The sequence below is a fragment of the Ranitomeya variabilis genome, chromosome 3 (genome assembly GCF_051348905.1).
Source record: "Ranitomeya variabilis isolate aRanVar5 chromosome 3, aRanVar5.hap1, whole genome shotgun sequence".
In the NCBI taxonomy this organism is placed as follows: Eukaryota; Metazoa; Chordata; class Amphibia; order Anura; family Dendrobatidae; genus Ranitomeya; species Ranitomeya variabilis.
Genome location: NC_135234.1, coordinates 8320087 through 8341898, shown reverse-complemented (window position 1 = coordinate 8341898; position 21812 = coordinate 8320087). Strand labels below are relative to the sequence as shown.

Genomic DNA, 21812 nt, shown 5'->3' with positions numbered 1-21812 from the left:
GCGACGGGCACAGTCTGCCGCGAATTCTGGAATCATCATTGTCCATATACTACGGGGACATGCATATTCTAGAATACCCGATGCGTTAGAATCGGGCCACAATCTTTATATATAATTGTCTAAGGGTTTTTCTGTCTGTCCTGGAAATCCCGCGTCTCTGATTGGTCGAGGCCACCAGGCCTTGACCAATCAGCGACGGGCACAGCATGGCGACGATGATGTCATAAAGGTTGCCTCGACCAATCAGCGACGGGCACAGTCTGCCGCGAATTCTGGAATCATCATTGTCCATATACTACGGGGACATGCATATTCTAGAATACCCGATGCGTTAGAATCGGGCCACAATCTATATATATAATTGTCTAAGGGTTTAATTGTCTGTCTTGGAAATCCCGCATCTGATGGCCTGGCGGCCTCGACCAATCAGCAACGGGCACAGTCTGCCGCGAATTCTGGAATTATCATTGTCCTCCACTGCTGTCAAGTGCCGCCATTGTGTAGGGTGTGTGCCTGCGTCTCCCTGTGTTTCTATCTTAGAATGGGTCGTAAACGAAAATACGCCAATGAGGATGACAGAAAAGCAGCAGCAGCAAGAAAACGACAACATCGGGAACAGGAGACACCACAACAAACTGCCGCCAGACAAGCCCAGGATGTGGAATCTCACAGACAATGTCGCCAACAGGAGACACCACAACAAACTGCTGCTAGACAAGCCCAGGATGCGGAATCTCACAGACACTGTCACCAACCGGAGACACCACAACAAACTGTTGTACGACAGGAACAACATGATCGCCAAATTCATAAAAAACGAATGCTCTACCAACTAAGGCACGACCAGGACAATATTCAACAACTTGCACATTAAGTAACAGACAATGAAAGTACAATTCATGAACACTACTGTGGGAATATGAATGCAGTTTGCTCTAAATGCGACTCTCTGAATTTCATTGATGAAAAACCATCTGACAATCAGTTTACTCAATGCTGCCAAAAAGGAAAAGTTATGCTACCGAGACCTCACTACTCAGATCTGTTTGAGCAGTTAATGAAAGGAATGCATCAACACAGTAGAAATTTCATGGAAAATATCAGAAGCATCAACAGTTCTCATGCGTTTGCTTCATTCGGTGCCAACATTGCATCGCCCCCTGGATTCGGACCATATTGTTTTAAAATTCACGGCCAGATCTACCACCGCACTGGAACACTTCACCCAGAAATAGGACAACCACCAAAATTTGCACAATTATACATCATTGATACAAATGAGGCTACAGAACAAAGGATGAACCTAAAAGAAAACGAAAAGTGTGATGCTGAACTGATGAACCAAATTGCTGTACATTTACAAAAAATAAGCCCAGTTGCTGCCGCATATCACATGCTAAAAGACGTTCAAGCTGAGGAGGAACAGAGGGCTATACAAAATGGTACTGAAATGCCTTCTATTGTCATGGCCATTAAACAAGAACGTAAACAGAATCCTCAACTTTACAACAAACCACGTGTAAGTGAGGTCGCAGTTGTTTTTCAAAACGATGATGGAGAACCTCCTTTTCAAAGGGATATATTAGTCCATCTTAAGCCAGACAAAAACAACCCTTTGGTTCCTAAGACACAACGAATTAGCATTTTGCACAGCAACGTTGATGCTCTTCTGTATCCGCTATTCTTTCCAAGAGGTGAACAAGGGTGGCATGAAAACCTAAACCAACAAGGAACTTCAAGAAGAATTACACAGCTGCAATACTACAGTTTTCGTCTGTCTGTCCGAAATTACTTCAATCCTATATTAAACGGTGGGAAACTGACACAACAGTACTTAGTTGACGCATATGTTAAAATTGAAGCTAATCGACTAAATTTCATAAGAATGAACCAAAAACAACTTAAAGTTGAAGACTACTGCGTTCTTCAAGAACATTTGCAAAAACAATCAATTGAAAAGGGAATTCCAATTGGAAAAACAGTAATCCTCCCGTCGTCGTTTGAAGGTAGCCCCCGCAACATGCAACAGCGTTATCAAGATGCAATGGCAATAGTAACAAAGTTTGGAAGACCTGACATTTTTGTGACAATGACCTGTAATCCTAAATGGCCGGAAATTACCGAAAATCTAGAACCCTGGCAAAAAGTTGAACACAGGCCGGACTTAGTCGCACGCGTATTTCGACTGAAACTCATCAGCCTTTTGAAAGACATCAAAAATGGGCTTTTTGGAACAGTCGTAGCAATGGTACACGTCATAGAGTTTCAGAAACGAGGTCTCCCACATGCACATATACTAATTATCTTAGACACGGATTCCAAGATTCGTACGCAGGAAGAAATCGACAATATAGTGTGGGCTGAAATTCCTAACCAAGAAAAGTATCCTGAACTGTATAATATTGTAGTCTCTCATATGGTTCATGGCCCATGCGGTGTAGCAAATCCAAAAAGTCCATGCATGGAAAACGGAAAGTGTACAAAAGGGTTTCCAAAGGAGTTGAAACAGCACACTGTTAAAGACTTGGATGGCTACCCATCCTACCGGCGACACCACATTGATAACATTGCTTGCAACAAAAAAATTATAAATAACTCATGGATAGTCCCATACAACCCGTACTTATCAAAATGCTACAACTGTCACATCAACGTAGAAATCTGTGCTTCAATAAAAAGTGTAAAATATCTCTTCAAGTTCATCTACAAGGGGCATGACAAAGCTAACATCGAAATACAACAGAAAACAGTCAATCATGATGAATCATCAACTTTTGTTGACTCAAGATATGTCAGTGCTCCAGAAGCTGCTTGGAGGATATTTGCGTTTCCAATGCATTCACAGTCCCATGCCATTGTACGTTTAGCTATTCATTTACCAAATCAACAGCAGCTTTATTTCTTTGAAGATGCTGAAGTCAAAGATGTCTCAAAAACTTTAAGCACGACATCAACATTAATGGAATGGTTTTTGCTGAACCAACGTGACGAAAACGCAAGGCACTATTTGTACCGAGAGATTCCAGAGCATTACATTTGGAATAAAACTTGGAATCCAAGACGAGGAGTTAGCAGAATAATTGGACGCATGTATACTGTTAGTGTCAAGGATCAAGAAAGATATTGCCTTCAGCTGTTACTGCTACATATCAAAGGAGCTAAAACTTTTGACGATTTGAAAACAGTTAACGGAGTATTGCACGATACATTTAAAGCTGCAGCTTTGGCTTTAGGACTTCTATTGGATGATACTGTGTGGAAACATACTTTAGAAGACGCAGTTACCCTACATATGCCTAAGCAACTTCGTGAATTGTTTCCTACACCTGTGTATTTGGACCGCCCACAAATCCAGCTCAACTTTGGACAAATTTTAAAGAACATCTAATCGAGGACTACTACTTACGTCTTCACAACAGAAGTGGAAGTTGTCAAAATTGCGAATCCTATGCCATGCAAGATGTCCAAAATATCTTACTACTACATGGAAAAACGTTTTCAGACTTTAATTTACCCCAGCCTGCCATTCAAGTTCCACAAGTTCCAGAGTATGACGAAGCTTACGAATTGTTGTTGGCAACAGAGAAGACAAACTCCTTAAATGAACAACAACGGATTGCATATGACACTATTGTGAGCGCAATAAAAAACCAAGCAGATGCAAGGCCAAAATGTTTCTTTATTGATGGTCCAGGAGGGAGCGGTAAAACATACCTCTATGAAGTTATAATGCATCACGTTAGAGGGTTGGGAAAAGTCGTATTGCCGTCGGCTACAACAGGGATTGCAGCAAACCTTTTACGAGGAGGTCGCACTATCCATTCACTCTTTGGGATACCAGTTCCAGTCAATGAAATCTCTATTTCCAGAATAAAACAAGACACATTTGCAGGAAGACTGTTAAAAAATGCACATGTTTTCATACTTGACGAGTGCACCATGACACCCAAATATGCTTTGAGCTTAATTGACAGACTTCTGCGTGAAGTAATGACTACAAATGTTGCTAAAAAAAATAAAATTCCGTTTGGAGGTAAAGTTTTTGTCATTGGCGGAGATTTTAGGCAATGCCTTCCAGTCATACCAAATGGAACAAGAACAGATGTTATCGAGTCCAGCTTAAAAATAGCTGACCTTTGGAAACAGTTCAATAAACTCCAACTAATTAACAATATGCGATCTTCGGACCCAGAGTATAGCAACTGGCTTCTTAAACTTGGCAATGGTGAACTTAGCAACGAATACAACCTTGGAGAAGATATTATTGAAATACCAGAAGACATGTTGTGCACTGACTGCATCGTAACTGATGTTTTTGGACAATGCATTGAAATTGATGTGAACGACCAAAGCAGTGTTGAGAGGGCCTCTTCTCATGCAATTCTCTGTCCCAAGAATGATGACGTGGCTCTGCTAAATTCCCAGGTGATGGATAGAAGGCCTGGTGAGTATAAGTTGTATAAAAGTGATGATTCAGTGGATGTAGACAATGAAGATGAACGAGAGCATTATCCAGTTGAATTTTTAAATAGTCTTACGCCATCAGGAATGCCATCCCACAGACTTCAACTGAAAGTTGGAACAATCATAATGTTGCTGCGGAATCTAAATACGAAAAATGGTCTATGTAATGGAACTCGCCTTATTGTTACTGGACTCCATTCTCACGTCATTCAAGCAAGAGTGATCACTGGATCAGCAAAAGGAGATGAAGTGTTCATTCCACGCATTGATTTATGTCCAGACACGGGTCTTCCATTTAGGCTTCGGCGTCGACAGTTTCCAATAAAACCAACTTTTGCCATGACAATAAACAAGTCACAAGGTCAAACTCTACACCGTGTTGGCATATATCTACCGCAGCCCGTTTTTGGTCATGGACAACTCTACGTTGCATTTTCAAGAGTTAAAATGAGATCCAATGTCAAGGTGCAAGTTCTTCCTACCCCTTTACAAGGAAAGTTGCTTATAGATAGTCAAAAGGTATTCACAAGAAATGTGGTGTACAAAAATATTTTGGCTTGATATTGTTAATAAATATATTATAGTGTCAATGTCCTTCTTTTGTCCGATGATTTATTTAAATACAGTTACAGTTCATGTAATGTGGTTTATATATTTTGATGATCTGTTTCATAATTTCATTCAATTGTATTAAGTTCTATGACCAATAAAATTTAATGATAATAAATATATTTTACCCATTATTGCATTATTCTTCAATCTTCATAAACTACATACATATTCTAGAATACTACGCTATATACTACGTGGCCGGCCGCGAACAATCAACGACAGGCGACAGGGATATGGTGCCCACACTGCTAAATACTGCATGGGCTGTGTGATATACTGCAGGGGCTGCTATATACTACGTGGCCAGTGTTATATACTGCGTGGGCTGTGTGACATACTGCGGGGGCTGTGCTATATACTACATGGGCAGTGTTATATACTACGTGGCTCTGTGCTGTATACTACGTCACTGGGCAATATACTACGTGGCTGGGCAATATACTACGTGGACATACATATTCTAGAATACCCGATGCGTTAGAATCGGGCCACCATCTAGTTTATTATATTGATGGGTGGACCTTACAGTACAAGCACTTTTTGTGCCTCCCCAAAAATCTTAGGGATTGGATGAAGTGCCTTAAATCATGATTTAGTTTAGTGTGATTGTCTATTCAGTTTCAAACCTGGCCTTTTACTAAAACGCAGTTCACAAGATGGGAAATAGCAATAGATTAATTTTGCTGATCCTCTGGAACATGCTCTGGCCCCTACAAGATTCTCAGGTTGGACAGAGATGCAAAAATAACGACTCCTCTCCATGAGACCTGATAGGAAGTCCTTTGCGAAGATGAGGGCAATCTAGTCATCAATATTTCCAATTAGATGAAGCCTTGGATATATCTTCAGAGAGCGCACATGTCTATAAACCAACCACCTTCTCTGAGCATCATTGCATCATGAGGGGGGCTCCAACCAACTTTCAGAAAAGATTATTATTATACATTTTTATAGCGCCATTTATTCCAAGGCACTTTACATGTGAAAAAGGGGGCATACATAGACAAATACATTAAACATGAGCAAAAAAAACAAGGCACACAGGTACATAAGGAGGGAGGATCCTGCCCGCGAGGGCTCACAGTCTGCAGGGGAAGGGTGAGGATACACTAGGAGAGGGTAGAGCTGGTTGTGCGGTGGCTCAGTAGGTTGAGGATCACTGCAGGCTGTAGGCTTGTCGGAAGAGGTGGGTCTTCAGGTTCTTTTTGAAGGTTTCAATGGTAGTTGAGAGTGTGATGTGTTGGGGTAGAGAGTTCCAGAGTATGGGGGAAGCACGGGAGAAGTCTTGTATGCGATTGTGGGAAGTAGAGGGGAGTAGAGAAGGAGATCTTGTGAGGATCGGAGGTTGCGTGTGGGTAAGTATCGGGAGACCATGTCACAGATGTATGGAGGAGACAGGTTGTGGATGGCTTTGTATGTCATTGTAATTAAAGCCATTCCATCCTACAATAAAATCCTTCCACAGAGGAAACTCCTGCTAATGAACACACACACACACACACACATCTATCAAAAGATAACTTATTTTTCAGTTCTTTGGTGTAAGAACTGATGCCATCATAAACAATCTACCATCTGAAGAAAGAAAGGAACACCCTCAAGCGCAACACTAATATAATAAAGGCCGCCGGGGTCAGACGTAGGATGAATAAAGATCTACGAAAACAAAACTGTAGCCTAAGGCTAGGTTCACATTGCGCTAGGTGAGTCCGTCTAACGGACACGTTTTAAAGTAATGAAAACGCAATATAACGCACATACTAACGCGCCCATAGACTTGCATTGTCTGACGCATCGTGACGCATGCCAAAATTGGCATGCGTTTGTCACATGACGTTTTTTTCTGACGGACCTTGGAACGCGGCTTGCAGCGTTTTCGGGTCCGGCCAAGCTAACGCAATACTAACGGAAGCGTTAATTCTGCCATAGACGGCTATGGCAAACGCAGCCAGACGCAAATCGTGAAAAATTTCCAAATAGAACCATACGTTTTAATAGCGTTTGAGGGTGGTCCATGTGGTCATGTGACAGGAAATATGATTTCGGCCATTAATGTCCCTAGCACACATTTTTCCTGAGGCCTGCTGCACAGAGAGAAAGTGTCTTGCAAGAGATCACAGGAAATGTAAGTATATTTGTATATATTATATATCTCTGTATACATCATGGGAGTCCGTATTGTCCGTCGGATGTGTGTGTACTAAAAATGTATTGCTTTGTTGCAGATGTCGGATAGTGAGGGAAGCAGCAGCAGCAGTGTGTCTGCGTTTTTTTCTTCTCAATCGGTAGGCTTGCACTTTAAAAAACCACAAAATGTTGTGTGAAACTCCAGTGTATTGAGCTAAGCACGTGTATAATCATGTTTTTATTGCAAATAGGAGTCTTCGGAGCCCGAGGCTGATAGGCCCCCCCAAAAAAAAAAAACAGGCAAAATCCACAAAGGTACATGGCAGACATTTTTAATTTTGCAGGCATAAATTTATTGATCCAAGAAATGTAATTTTATTTTTTTCCATTTAAATACACAATAGGTTGTGGCACACGGAGGACACAAGAGAAAGAAGGTTCCTCGCCGTCTGTCGTCGCCACAACTGCCAGTGGTAAATATAAAACTAGAAATTTTCTATACAATATTTATCTACAATCTATTCACTTTCTATCTACTATATCTATAAACTATCTATCCACTATCTATCTCGCTCTATCTTTCGCTCTATGTATCTATATATCTATGTATCTATCGCTCTACTGTATGTATCCATCTATCTATGTATCTATCATTCTATCAATGTATCTATATATCTATGTATCTATCTATGTATCTATCAGTCTATCTATCTATCTATCTATCTATCTATCTATCTATCTATCTATCTATCTATCTATCTATCTATCTATCTCTGTATCTATCAGTCTAGCCATCAAGTGAAATTGAACCTTTCAACGTAACGTTTTGTGTTTACATAGTCCAAGTCAGCGACCAAAAAAAAAAGGATTGTGGTTGACGAAGAGCCGTTGACCATTCACAACGAGACACTGATCAACCTTGTGGAAGCCAACCCCTCTATATGGGACCAAAGCGACAGCTCCCACCAGGACATCGTGAAGAACCGCAAGTTGTGGGATCAAATTATATGTCACTTCGATCCCCGAGACATGGAGAAGTCGTCAACCTCTAAGAAAAAAATTGGTAAATATTGGTGATGTTAAAGTGCAAAATGTAAAGAATGCAAACAGTCAAACCTTTTTTTTTTTTGGTTTTTTAAATGTAAATCTTAAAAAACTATCAAACCAAAAAGTTATCTTTTTCTCTCCTATCTATCTACTATCTACCTATCCACTTGTTGTCTACTATCTATATCTCAACTATCAACTATCTATACACTATTTCTAAACTATTTATCATCTATCTAATAACTACTATCTATCAACTATCTATCTACTAGCTATATATCAACTATCTTAACTAACTATCCACAATTTTTAAACTATCAATATAAGAACTATCTACCTACTATTTATATATCTTTTTTTTTCTCTTTTTTTTAAATTTAAAGCCGGTGTGGTCCATACCCGTTAGAAATCGATAAGGGATCGCTTTGTCCGTGACTACCGCAACAGTCAAAATGCACCAAGCGGATCAGGTGCCAAACGGGTGACCCCGTATGTGCATTACGACCAATTGCTCTTTCTGCAAAAAACAGTGTCTCAGCGCTCGTAAGTACAAATAGGTCTGTGTGCGAGACAAAATAGTTTAATTAAAGAAAAAAATTAATTTTTTTGGGGGGGTTACAGCACGATATGCAGTACCGCAGCGTCTAGACAGACAGAGGAACTGGAGCCATCTCCACTGGAACCAAGCCAGCAGACGGGCGCTGAAGATGTGTCTGGCATCAGCGAGCCACGATCTGTGAAGAGAAGCACTGTTGCTTCTGGTGTGAGTGCCCGGTTGCAATCACAGCGTGGACGGAAGCGAGCATCACAAAAAGATGAAGCTGATGCCATTATTGTCGATGGACTCCAACGGGTGGAGGACATGTGTCGCAGTGAACTCAAAGACCTGAGGCGGGAAATTACCGACTTGCAATCCCGCGAGTCTGTATATTCTGCAAGTGAGTGGAAGCTCTTTTTTTTGTCCTATGTGCCTGTAGCACAAAATATCCCGGCACACAGAAACCTTATGTTTAGGCAAAGACTGAATGACCTTCTTGAGGAATTTGTGGGCCCCCAGGAACCCGCTCCATCGCGAACAAGAAGCATGGACATGCCGGCCTACAACCCTCAATATAGAGGCCGGGGTGAAACGAGCATGGAACATCAGAGACAAAGTAGCAGTCCATCATACAGTTGGGCAGACAATCCGCCCGCGCAATACCAACGTCTATAGTACTGTTCACTGTCCCCAGCCAGGTGCAAGTACTGTGTTTCAAGTTTTCTTGGTTCATTTTTTTTTTAGGCACCCAATTTCGTGTGGGGTTTTTTACATCCCTATGGGATATCATATGTTAAACATGTCTAGCAACAGTTTGTTCGTACAAATTCCAAAACATTTAGTAAACTGTTTAAAATGTAAGAATCTTTTATGACTTTAACTTTTAACACAACATAATAACTTGAATGTAAATTTTTACACGACATACGGTTGTGGGAAATAAAACAAACAAAAAAAGCCCCACACATTTCAGCAAAACATCAGGATACAACTTTAGACTTTAAATAATTTTCACACGTGTCTGTCTTGCCATGGAACATGGCCTTCATGTGTGAAATACTGTGCAAATTGATCACGAATCCTCATTATTTGAGCTATAGACCGAACAGCAGTAGATTCAATGCTAATGAGGTTCGACTCACATTCATCGGGGTCAACCACCTGGGGTTCATGTCTGGCAACAAAATTATGCAGACATATGCATGCCTTCACAACACGGTCCACATTTTCAGGTTGCAGTTGCATGCAAGTTAGTAAAATTTGCCATTTTAATGTCAAAATCCCAAAGGCACACTCCACATAACGTCTTGCCCGGCTCAAGCGATAATTAAAAATGCGCCTGGTGGAGTTTAGACTACAGCTTGAGTACGGCTTGAGGAGATTTTGTCCAAGTTGGAACGCCTCATCACCAACTAAAACAAAGGGCAAACTTGGGTCTTCGGTCCCCGGTAGAGGTCATGATGAGGGTATGTTAAAAGTGTTGCTGTACAAACATCTCCCCATGTTGGAGTCTCTGAACAGACTCTGGAATCATTAGTCCGGCCATACGCACCAATATCCACAGCAACAAAACGGTATCTTGCATCCGCAATAGCCATCAATACAATAGAAAAGTATTTCTTATAATTATAGTAGAGGGATCCACTATGCGCTGGTTTCCGAATCCGAATGTGCTTGCCATCCACGGCACCAATACAATTGGGGAAATTAGCCACATCCTCAAACTGTTGGGAAATCGCTAGCCACATTTCTGATGTCGGGGTTGGTAGCACAAGTGGTTGCAAGTTGTTCCAAATGGCATCACAAGTTTCCCGAACCAGTTGGCAAATTGTTGACTTCCCAAGTCTAAATTGATAATGCAGTGACGTGAAAGATTCTCCGGTAGCCAGATATCTGTCGGCATTCAAAAAGAAAAAAAAAAATGTTTAGGATTTTAAAGGACAACTAAAAGGCTAGATACAATAGAATATACAATTGCTAAATGAACATTATGCCCCACGATACCTAGATCTAGTGTTTGTCAATAGAATGATAAAATTTTTTATAATTACCTCACAGTCACTACTAAACGTTGCTCCGCACAGATGCTTTCACGGAAAGTGCTGCGATGATGATGTATCTCATCCTTCACATGTGAGAGCAGAACATCAAAGGTCTCAATGGACATCCGTAGATAGCGTTGGAATTTGGAGGGATGATCTCGAAGCTGAACATACAGGGTGTGAAAGGCACCATATGTATTCCGCAAGAAATTCACTTCGTGGATCCAATATCTCCTTTGTGAACTACGCTTTCTCTGCCGAAGTCGCAAACGCATCAAGCGAAATCTAACAAGCTCAGACACAAACATCTTGCTAGCAGAAGTTCACTCAATGCTTTCAAAATGGAGAAAAAAAAAAGAACAACTTTATTGACAGTGACAAACGCAGACAAACGGATACTTCGCGAACGGACATCCAAATGAGAAAAACGCGGTCACATGCGTTAACGCAAGCGTTGACGTGACGCCGATTTTTCGACAAATTGGCTCCTTTTCTGTACATGCGTTTAACAGATCCGTTTAAAGACATGTACTTGACGCAATGTGAACCTAGCCAAATTAAGGAGCTAAACTATCTACGTGTTCAATTAATCACGACTGCGAGAGAGAATCTGGACCTGAAAGGACAGATCTGGTAAAGGACAAGAGGGCTTCTCTGAGTCCCCCCCTCATCCATGACACCCAAGATGCAGTACTTAAAAATCCAAGAAAGCCACCAGGTAGACTAATTGTGTCTAGTACAAGGATGCCATTTTAACCACTGCCCAGATGCTCCACCTCTCGTGTCTCCCCTTATCCTCATAGTTTGTAAGCTTGCGAGCAGCAGGCCCCTCATTCCTCCTGGTATCTGTTTTGAACTGTGATTTCTATTATGCTGTAATGTTTATTGTCTGTACAAGTCCCCTCTATAATTTGTACAGCGCTGTGGAATATGTTGGCGCTATATAAATAAAAATTATTATTATTATTAGATGCTTGATGGTCGATTATGACCGATTGTCCAAGCTGTCATGTCTGACCTTATCCACACTACCAACTGTCTAATTAGGATTTTGTGCACCTGAAAATCAGGGGTTTCTTGAAGTTTGCTGATTGTAGGAAGCCTCGTATCCCACCAACAAGGGTCTAGAGTAGAGAACGCAGTTTCCCCATCTGTTCTTACAAAGCTGAAGTTATAATTGTCCACAATGTCTTGTGCTGATGATTTCCCATCACTGAAGCTGAGGGTCTGAGGCTGCCCACTGATTACAGCACATAGCAGTACCCTCCTCCAACATCTGTACAGGGGGCACAATGCAGTCAGCAGGGAACGTCCTCCTGGAATCACCAAACCCACACTCCTCCATCAGACGCAGAAATAGAACTGCGATCCATCACTGCACAGAACACGTCTCCTCCAGAGTCCAGTGGCGGCTTTACACTGGATGGATAGGAAGCATTCTCGGTGATGTCACCGCTGATCTCTGGTGATGGATAGGAGACATTCTCAGTGATGTCACCGCTGATCTCTGGTGATGGATAGGAGACATTCTCAGTGATGTCACCTCTGATCTCTGGTGATGGATAGGAGGCATTCTCAGTGATGTCACCTCTGATCTCTAGTGATGGATAGGAGACATTCTCAGTGATGTCACCGCTGATCTCTGGTGATGGATAGGAGACATTCTCAGTGATGTCACCTCTGATCTCTAGTGATGGATAGGAGACATTCTCAGTGATGTCACCTCTGATCTCTGGTGATGGATAGGAGACATTCTCAGTGATGTCACCGCTGATCTCTGGTGATGGATAGGAGACATTCTCAGTGATGTCACCTCTGATCTCTGGTGATGGATAGGAGGCATTCTCAGTGATGTCACCTCTGATCTCTAGTGATGGATAGGAGACATTCTCAGTGATGTCACCGCTGATCTCTGGTGATGGATAGGAGACATTCTCAGTGATGTCACCTCTGATCTCTGGTGATGGATAGGAGACATTCTCAGTGATGTCACCGCTGATCTCTGGTGATGGATAGGAGACATTCTCAGTGATGTCACCTCTGATCTCTGGTGATGGATAGGAGGCATTCTCAGTGATGTCACCTCTGATCTCTAGTGATGGATAGGAGACATTCTCAGTGATGTCACCGCTGATCTCTGGTGATGGATAGGAGACATTCTCAGTGATGTCACCTCTGATCTCTGGTGATGGATAGGAGGCATTCTCAGTGATGTCACCTCTGATCTCTAGTGATGGATAGGAGACATTCTCAGTGATGTCACCGCTGATCTCTGGTGATGGATAGGAGACATTCTCAGTGATGTCACCGCTGATCTCTGGTGATGGATAGGAGACATTCTCAGTGATGTCACCTCTGATCTCTGGTGATGGATAGGAGGCATTCTCAGTGATGTCACCTCTGATCTCTGGTGATGGATAGGAGGCATTCTCAGTGATGTCACCGCTGATCTCTGGTGATGGATAGGAGACATTCTCAGTGATGTCACCTCTGATCTCTAGTGATGGATAGGAGACATTCTCAGTGATGTCACCTCTGATCTCTAGTGATGGATAGGAGGCATTCTCAGTGATGTCACCGCTGATCTCTGGTGATGGATAGGAGGCATTCTCAGTGATGTCACCGCTGATCTCTGGTGATGGATAGGAGGCATTCTCAGTGATGTCACCGCTGATCTCTGGTGATGGATAGGAGGCATTCTCAGTGATGTCACCTCTGATCTCTGGTGATGGATAGGAGGCATTCTCAGTGATGTCACCGCTGATCTCTGGTGATGGATAGGAGGCATTCTCAGTGATGCCACCGCTGATCTCTAGTGATGGATAGGAGGCATTCTCAGTGATGTCACCGCTGATCTCTGGTGATGGACAGGAGACATTCTCAGTGATGTCACCGCTGATCTCTGGTGATGGATAGGAGGCATTCTCAGTGATGTCACCGCTGATCTCTTGTGATGGATAGGAGACATTCTCAGTGATGTCACCTCTGATCTCTGGTGATGGATAGGAGACATTCTCAGTGATGTCACCTCTGATCTCTGGTGATGGATAGGAGACATTCTCAGTGATGTCACCGCTGATCTCTGGTGATGGATAGGAGGCACTCTCAGTGATGTCACCTCTGATCTCTGGTGATGGATAGGAGACATTCTCAGTGATGTCACCTCTGATCTCTAGTGATGGATAGGAGACATTCTCAGTGATGTCACCTCTGATCTCTGGTGATGGATAGGAGGCATTCTCCGTGATGTCACCTCTGATCTCTGGTGATGGATAGGAGGCATTCTCAGTGATGTCACCGCTGATCTCTGGTGATGGATAGGAGGCATTCTCAGTCATGTCACCGCTGATCTCTGGTGATGGATAGGAGACATTCTCAGTGATGTCACCTCTGATCTCTGGTGATGGATAGGAGGCATTCTCAGTGATGTCACCTCTGATCTCTAGTGATGGATAGGAGACATTCTCAGTGATGTCACCGCTGATCTCTGGTGATGGATAGGAGACATTCTCAGTGATGTCACCGCTGATCTCTGGTGATGGATAGGAGACATTCTCAGTGATGTCACCTCTGATCTCTGGTGATGGATAGGAGGCATTCTCAGTGATGTCACCTCTGATCTCTGGTGATGGATAGGAGGCATTCTCAGTGATGTCACCGCTGATCTCTGGTGATGGATAGGAGACATTCTCAGTGATGTCACCTCTGATCTCTAGTGATGGATAGGAGACATTCTCAGTGATGTCACCTCTGATCTCTAGTGATGGATAGGAGGCATTCTCAGTGATGTCACCGCTGATCTCTGGTGATGGATAGGAGGCATTCTCAGTGATGTCACCGCTGATCTCTGGTGATGGATAGGAGGCATTCTCAGTGATGTCACCGCTGATCTCTGGTGATGGATAGGAGGCATTCTCAGTGATGTCACCTCTGATCTCTGGTGATGGATAGGAGGCATTCTCAGTGATGTCACCGCTGATCTCTGGTGATGGATAGGAGGCATTCTCAGTGATGCCACCGCTGATCTCTAGTGATGGATAGGAGGCATTCTCAGTGATGTCACCGCTGATCTCTGGTGATGGACAGGAGACATTCTCAGTGATGTCACCGCTGATCTCTGGTGATGGATAGGAGGCATTCTCAGTGATGTCACCGCTGATCTCTTGTGATGGATAGGAGACATTCTCAGTGATGTCACCTCTGATCTCTGGTGATGGATAGGAGACATTCTCAGTGATGTCACCTCTGATCTCTGGTGATGGATAGGAGACATTCTCAGTGATGTCACCGCTGATCTCTGGTGATGGATAGGAGGCACTCTCAGTGATGTCACCTCTGATCTCTGGTGATGGATAGGAGACATTCTCAGTGATGTCACCTCTGATCTCTAGTGATGGATAGGAGACATTCTCAGTGATGTCACCTCTGATCTCTGGTGATGGATAGGAGGCATTCTCCGTGATGTCACCTCTGATCTCTGGTGATGGATAGGAGGCATTCTCAGTGATGTCACCGCTGATCTCTGGTGATGGATAGGAGGCATTCTCAGTCATGTCACCTCTGATCTCTGGTGATGGATAGGAGACATTCTCAGTGATGTCACCGCTGATCTCTGGTGATGGATAGGAGACATTCTCAGTGATGTCACCGCTGATCTCTGGTGATAGATAGGAGGCATTCTCGGTGATGTCACCGCTGATCTCTAGTGATGAATAGGCGGCATTCTCAGTGATGTCACCGCTGATCTCTGGTGATGGATAGGAGGCATTCTCAGTGATGTCACCGCTGATCTCTAGTGATGGATAGGAGGCATTCTCAGTGATGTCACCTCTGATCTCTGGTGATGGATAGGAGGCATTCTCAGTGATGTCACCTCTGATCTCTAGTGATGGATAGGAGACATTCTCAGTGATGTCACCGCTGATCTCTGGTGATGGATAGGAGACATTCTCAGTGATGTCACCTCTGATCTCTGGTGATGGATAGGAGACATTCTCAGTGATGTCACCTCTGATCTCTGGTGATGGATAGGAGGCATTCTCAGTGATGTCACCTCTGATCTCTAGTGATGGATAGGAGACATTCTCAGTGATGTCACCGCTGATCTCTGGTGATGGATAGGAGACATTCTCAGTGATGTCACCTCTGATCTCTAGTGATGGATAGGAGGCATTCTCAGTGATGTCACCGCTGATCTCTAGTGATGGATAGGAGGCATTCTCAGTGATGTCACCTCTGATCTCTGGTGATGGATAGGAGGCATTCTCAGTGATGTCACCTCTGATCTCTAGTGATGGATAGGAGACATTCTCAGTGATGTCACCGCTGATCTCTGGTGATGGATAGGAGACATTCTCAGTGATGTCACCTCTGATCTCTGGTGATGGATAGGAGACATTCTCAGTGATGTCACCTCTGATCTCTGGTGATGGATAGGAGGCATTCTCAGTGATGTCACCTCTGATCTCTAGTGATGGATAGGAGACATTCTCAGTGATGTCACCGCTGATCTCTGGTGATGGATAGGAGACATTCTCAGTGATGTCACCTCTGATCTCTAGTGATGGATAGGAGACATTCTCAGTGATGTCACCTCTGATCTCTAGTGATGGATAGGAGGCATTCTCAGTGATGTCACCGCTGATCTCTGGTGATGGATAGGAGGCATTCTCAGTGATGTCACCGCTGATCTCTGGTGATGGATAGGAGGCATTCTCAGTGATGTCACCGCTGATCTCTGGTGATGGATAGGAGGCATTCTCAGTGATGTCACCTCTGATCTCTGGTGATGGATAGGAGGCATTCTCAGTGATGTCACCGCTGATCTCTGGTGATGGATAGGAGGCATTCTCAGTGATGTCACCGCTGATCTCTAGTGATGGATAGGAGGCATTCTCAGTGATGTCACCGCTGATCTCTGGTGATGGACAGGAGACATTCTCAGTGATGTCACCGCTGATCTCTGGTGATGGATAGGAGGCATTCTCAGTGATGTCACCGCTGATCTCTGGTGATGGATAGGAGGCACTCTCAGTGATGTCACCTCTGATCTCTGGTGATGGATAGGAGACATTCTCAGTTATGTCACCTCTGATCTCTAGTGATGGATAGGAGACATTCTCAGTGATGTCACCTCTGATCTCTGGTGATGGATAGGAGGCATTCTCCGTGATGTCACCTCTGATCTCTGGTGATGGATAGGAGGCATTCTCAGTGATGTCACCGCTGATCTCTGGTGATGGATAGGAGGCATTCTCAGTCATGTCACCTCTGATCTCTGGTGATGGATAGGAGACATTCTCAGTGATGTCACCGCTGATCTCTGGTGATGGATAGGAGACATTCTCAGTGATGTCACCTCTGATCTCTGGTGATGGATAGGAGGCATTCTCAGTGATGTCACCGCTGATCTCTAGTGATGGATAGGAGGCATTCTCAGTGATGTCACCGCTGATCTCTGGTGATGGACAGGAGACATTCTCAGTGATGTCACCGCTGATCTCTGGTGATGGATAGGAGGCATTCTCAGTGATGTCACCGCTGATCTCTTGTGATGGATAGGAGACATTCTCAGTGATGTCACCGCTGATCTCTGGTGATGGATAGGAGGCACTCTCAGTGATGTCACCTCTGATCTCTGGTGATGGATAGGAGACATTCTCAGTGATGTCACCGCTGATCTCTGGTGATGGATAGGAGGCATTCTCAGTGATGTCACCGCTGATCTCTGGTGATGGATAGGAGGCATTCTCAGTGATGTCACCGCTGATCTCTGGTGATGGATAGGAGGCATTCTCAGTGATGTCACCGCTGATCTCTGGTGATGGATAGGAGACATTCTCAGTGATGTTACTGCTGATCTCTAGTGATGGATAGGAGACATTCTCAGTGATGTGACCGCTGATCTCTTGTGATGGATAGGCGGCTTTCTCAGTGATGTCACTGCTGATCTCTAGTGAGGTTTACCTATGATATCAGATCCTAGAAGAAGAAGTAAGCAGGCTCCTTGCATCTTCTCGCCCGACCACTTGCACCAGTGACCCCATTCCGTCACATCTCCTCCAGTCCCTTTCCCCGGCTGTCACCTCTCACATAACAAAAATATTCAACCTTTCCCTCACTTCCGGTTTTTTTCCCTCCTTATTTAAGCATGCCATCATACATCCATTACTTAAAAAACCCTCCCTCGACCAAAACTGTGCCGCTCATTATAGACCTGTCTCTAATCTTCCCTTCATCTCTAAACTCCTGGAACGCCTGGTCCACTCCCGTCTTACCCGCTATCTCTCAGATAACTCTCTTCTCGACCCTCTTCAATCTGGCTTCCGCTCTTTACACTCTACTGAAACTGCCCTCACTAAAGTCTCTAATGACCTACTAACAGCTAAATCTAATGGTCACTACTCCATGCTAATTCTCTTGGATCTTTCCGCAGCATTCGACACTGTGGATCATCAGCTCCTCCTCACTATGCTCCGCTCCATCGGCATCAAGGACACCGTTCTCTCCTGGTTCTCCTCCTATCTCTCTGACCGATCCTTCACTGTATGTTTTGCTGGTTCCTCCTCCTCTCACCTTCCCCTTACTGTTGGGGTTTCTCAAGGATCAGTCCTAGGCCCCCTCCTCTTCTCTTTGTATACTGCCCCTATTGGACAAACAATCAGTAGATTTGGTTTCCAGTACCATCTCTATGCTGACGACACCCAATTATACACTTCTTCTCCTGCTTTCACTCCGACCTTCTTAGAAAACACCAGTGATTGTCTTACCGCTGTCTCTAACATCATGTCCTCCCTCTATCTGAAACTGAACCTGTCAAAAACTGAACTCCTCGTGTTCTCTCCCTCTGCTAACCTACCTTTGCCTGACATTGCCATCTCCATGTGCGGTTCCACCATTACTCCCAAGCAACATGCCCGCTGCCTTGGGGTCATCCTTGATTCCGAGCTTTCGTTCACCCCCCACATCCGATCACTGGCTCGCTCTTATCTGCATCTCAAAAATATTTCTAGAATTCGCCCTTTTCTTACTTTCGACTCTGCAAAAACTCTTACTGTCTCACTTATTCATTCTCGTCTGGACTATTGTAACTCTCTACTAATCGGCCTCCCTCTTGCCAAACTCTCCCCGCTCCAATCTGTCCTGAATGCTGCTGCCAGGATCATATTCCTCACCAACCATTACACCGATGCCTCTACCTTGTGCCAGTCATTACACTGGCTACCCATCCACTCCAGAATCCAGTACAAAACTACTACCCTCATCCACAAAGCACTCCATGGCTCAGCACCACCCTACATCTCCTCTCTGGTCTCAGTCTACCACCCTACCCGTGCCCTCCGCTCCGCTGATGACCTCAGGTTATCATCCTCAATAATCAGAACCTCCCATTCCCGTCTCCAAGACTTTACACGTGCTGCGCCGATTCTTTGGAATGCACTACCTAGGTTAATACGATTAATCCCCAATCCCCACAGTTTTAAGCGTGCCCTAAAAACGCATTTGTTCAGGCTGGCCTACCGCCTCAACGCATTAACCTAACTATCCCTGTGTGGCCTAAAAAAAAAAAAAAAAAAAAAAGAGGTTCCTCGCATCATGTTCTCATACACTCTATGCAGTCAATAGCCTCTGTGTCTGTACTGCTACATACTTAGGCTGTTAACTGGTTCGTGCAGCTTTACATGAACACCCGAGCCTTACACTATGGCTGGTCCAAATAACTAAAGCAATTGTTACCATCCACCTCTCGTGTCTCCCCTTTTCCTCATAGTTTGTAAGCTTGCGAGCAGGGCCATCATTCCTCCTGGTATCTGTTTTGAACTGTGATTTCTGTTATGCTGTAATGTCTATTGTCTGTACAAGTCCTTTCTATAAGTTGTAAAGCGCTGCGGAATATGTTGGCGCTATATAAATAAAATTATTATTATTATTATTATTATTATCCTACAGTTTGTGTTACTATCTTTGGAGGACAGGGACGCAGGATTATTGAACAATCAGTGTTGGTTAATATGTTTATTACCCATTATCTGTAAGTCCACGTAGCTTGTTGACCTGCAAACAGTGAAGGCCAAACTGTGCAGATTAATCAAATACTCAAACAATGAAAGTTAACCTCATCCCACCTTATCTCTGACCTGTGAATGATGGCCTGGAGCAGTGTTCTCCAACTCCGGTCCTCAAGAGCCACCAACAGGTCATGTTTTCAGGATTTCCTTAGTATTGCACAGGAGATAATTGCATCACCTGGACCAGCAATAATTCCATCAGCTGTGCAATACTAAGTAAATCCTGAAAACACCACCTGTTGGTGGCTCTTGAGGACCGGAGTTAGGGAACACTGGCCTGGAGGATAGCTGTGGGTATAAAAATGCAGATCTGCTTCATTGACCATCACTGATCCCATGCAGACATTCGGAGACGGCAGGTTGGTACCCTCCAGTCACCTGGCCCCATGGAGATGTTCAGAGAAGCCAGGTTGGGACCCTCTTGTCATCTAGCCCCATGGAGACATTTGGAGAAACCAGGTTGAGACCCTCAAGTCACCTGACCCCATGGAGATTTTCTTAGAAGCCTGGTTGGGACTTTTCAGTCATCTAGCCCCATGGAGACATTCTGAGAAGCCAGGTGTGGACACTTTGGGGGGTCACAGAGTGCGCCGGTCCGCTAGCCGAACCCGCTTAAACCAGGGATAATCCCACCGAACGCCCGCTCTCCTTTTACCGTGGGCATAAAAGTACTCAGACAACACAGAGTGAGGGTAAAACAGTTTGGCAATACCTAAGTGAATTGCAAAAACAGTCAAATAGCACATAGAATAGTCCCAGCAAAATACCCAAGATGGTGTAAATTACAGAGTCTCACCCTTCTACTGACTCGCCGGGATAAGAACAGCTGTGACTTCAAAGCTTCCAGGGCTGACTACCCCACCTGTCACACTAAGAGAGGTGGTAATGACAAGCTTAGGAAGATGACAGTCCATTGAGGTACAATGCCAGTTGACTGGAGGGTCACAACCTGGATTCTTCAAACATTTCCATGGAGCCAGGCGACCGGTAGGTCCCATTCCTGACTACCCCAAACGTATCCATGGATTGGCGTTAGTCAGTGGAGCAAATCTGTATTCTTCCAACGGGGGCCATGGTCCCCGAAGCTGGCATCCTGTAGAATGACAAATCTGTGTCCCTCATGATGGAGTCATGATGTGTTGGCTGCTGTCCTGTAGAGAGTCTCTAGTTCTTTGGATGTCTGGTGGTATCTCTGTATATGGAGGAATCTATCCTTTTTATAGTTAACAACTGTCCTTCAAACCAGCATTCACAGGTAAAGGGGAAGAATGGTGATGACACCAAATCGCATTGTTTGATTATGTAATTTATTTGCATTGTTTTTCTCCTTTGTTTTGCAAGTCAACAAACATGCTGATTGCACATTGTCCAAGCCAGCTAATTAGCAAACATCATTGTTCAATGACCCTGTATCACTGCTTTTCAAACATAGACAATATACGTTGTAGGAGCTGATATAAGATACAAAACAGTAGCTATTTATCCATTTAGAAATATCAATTTAACCTACAAGAAGAGTCAACATTTCAGACTCTTGACCAACAAGAAACAAACACAAATTCAAAAGTCAACATATAGATTCTAGTCTATTCCTTCTTGGTTTGCTGAAAATAGACGGCTGGTTAATTAAGATAAAATGCTGTGTCATCACACCAGGTTGGAACTCTGGGGTCACCTGACCCCATGAAGACATTCATAGAATCCAGGTTGGGACAATTGGGTCACCTGGCCCATACCTCAATGGACTGTCAGGTTCATAAGCTTGTTGTTAACTCCTCTTTGTGGGGGTGCCAAAAGCAGGGAGCCATTCGTGGGGGTAGTTGGCCCTGTAAGCCCCGAATTCACAGCTGCTCTAATCCCGGTGAGCCAGCGGATGGGGGAGACTCTGTCATTTGCACCATCTTGGATATTTGC

General features: G+C 44.0%; 1 protein-coding gene across 1 annotated transcript; it reads left to right on the top strand.

Annotated features, from left to right (window-relative positions):
• Positions 1–5774: 5774 nt before the first annotated feature.
• Positions 5775–11536, top strand: LOC143817596 (uncharacterized). The gene is made up of 4 exons (XM_077299086.1): positions 5775–5801; positions 7608–7676; positions 8044–8266; positions 8634–11536. The coding sequence occupies exons 1-4, from the start codon at positions 5775–5777 to the stop codon at positions 8654–8656; spliced, it is 342 nt and encodes a 113-aa protein (XP_077155201.1). The 3' UTR covers positions 8657–11536.
• Positions 11537–21812: the final 10276 nt, after the last annotated feature.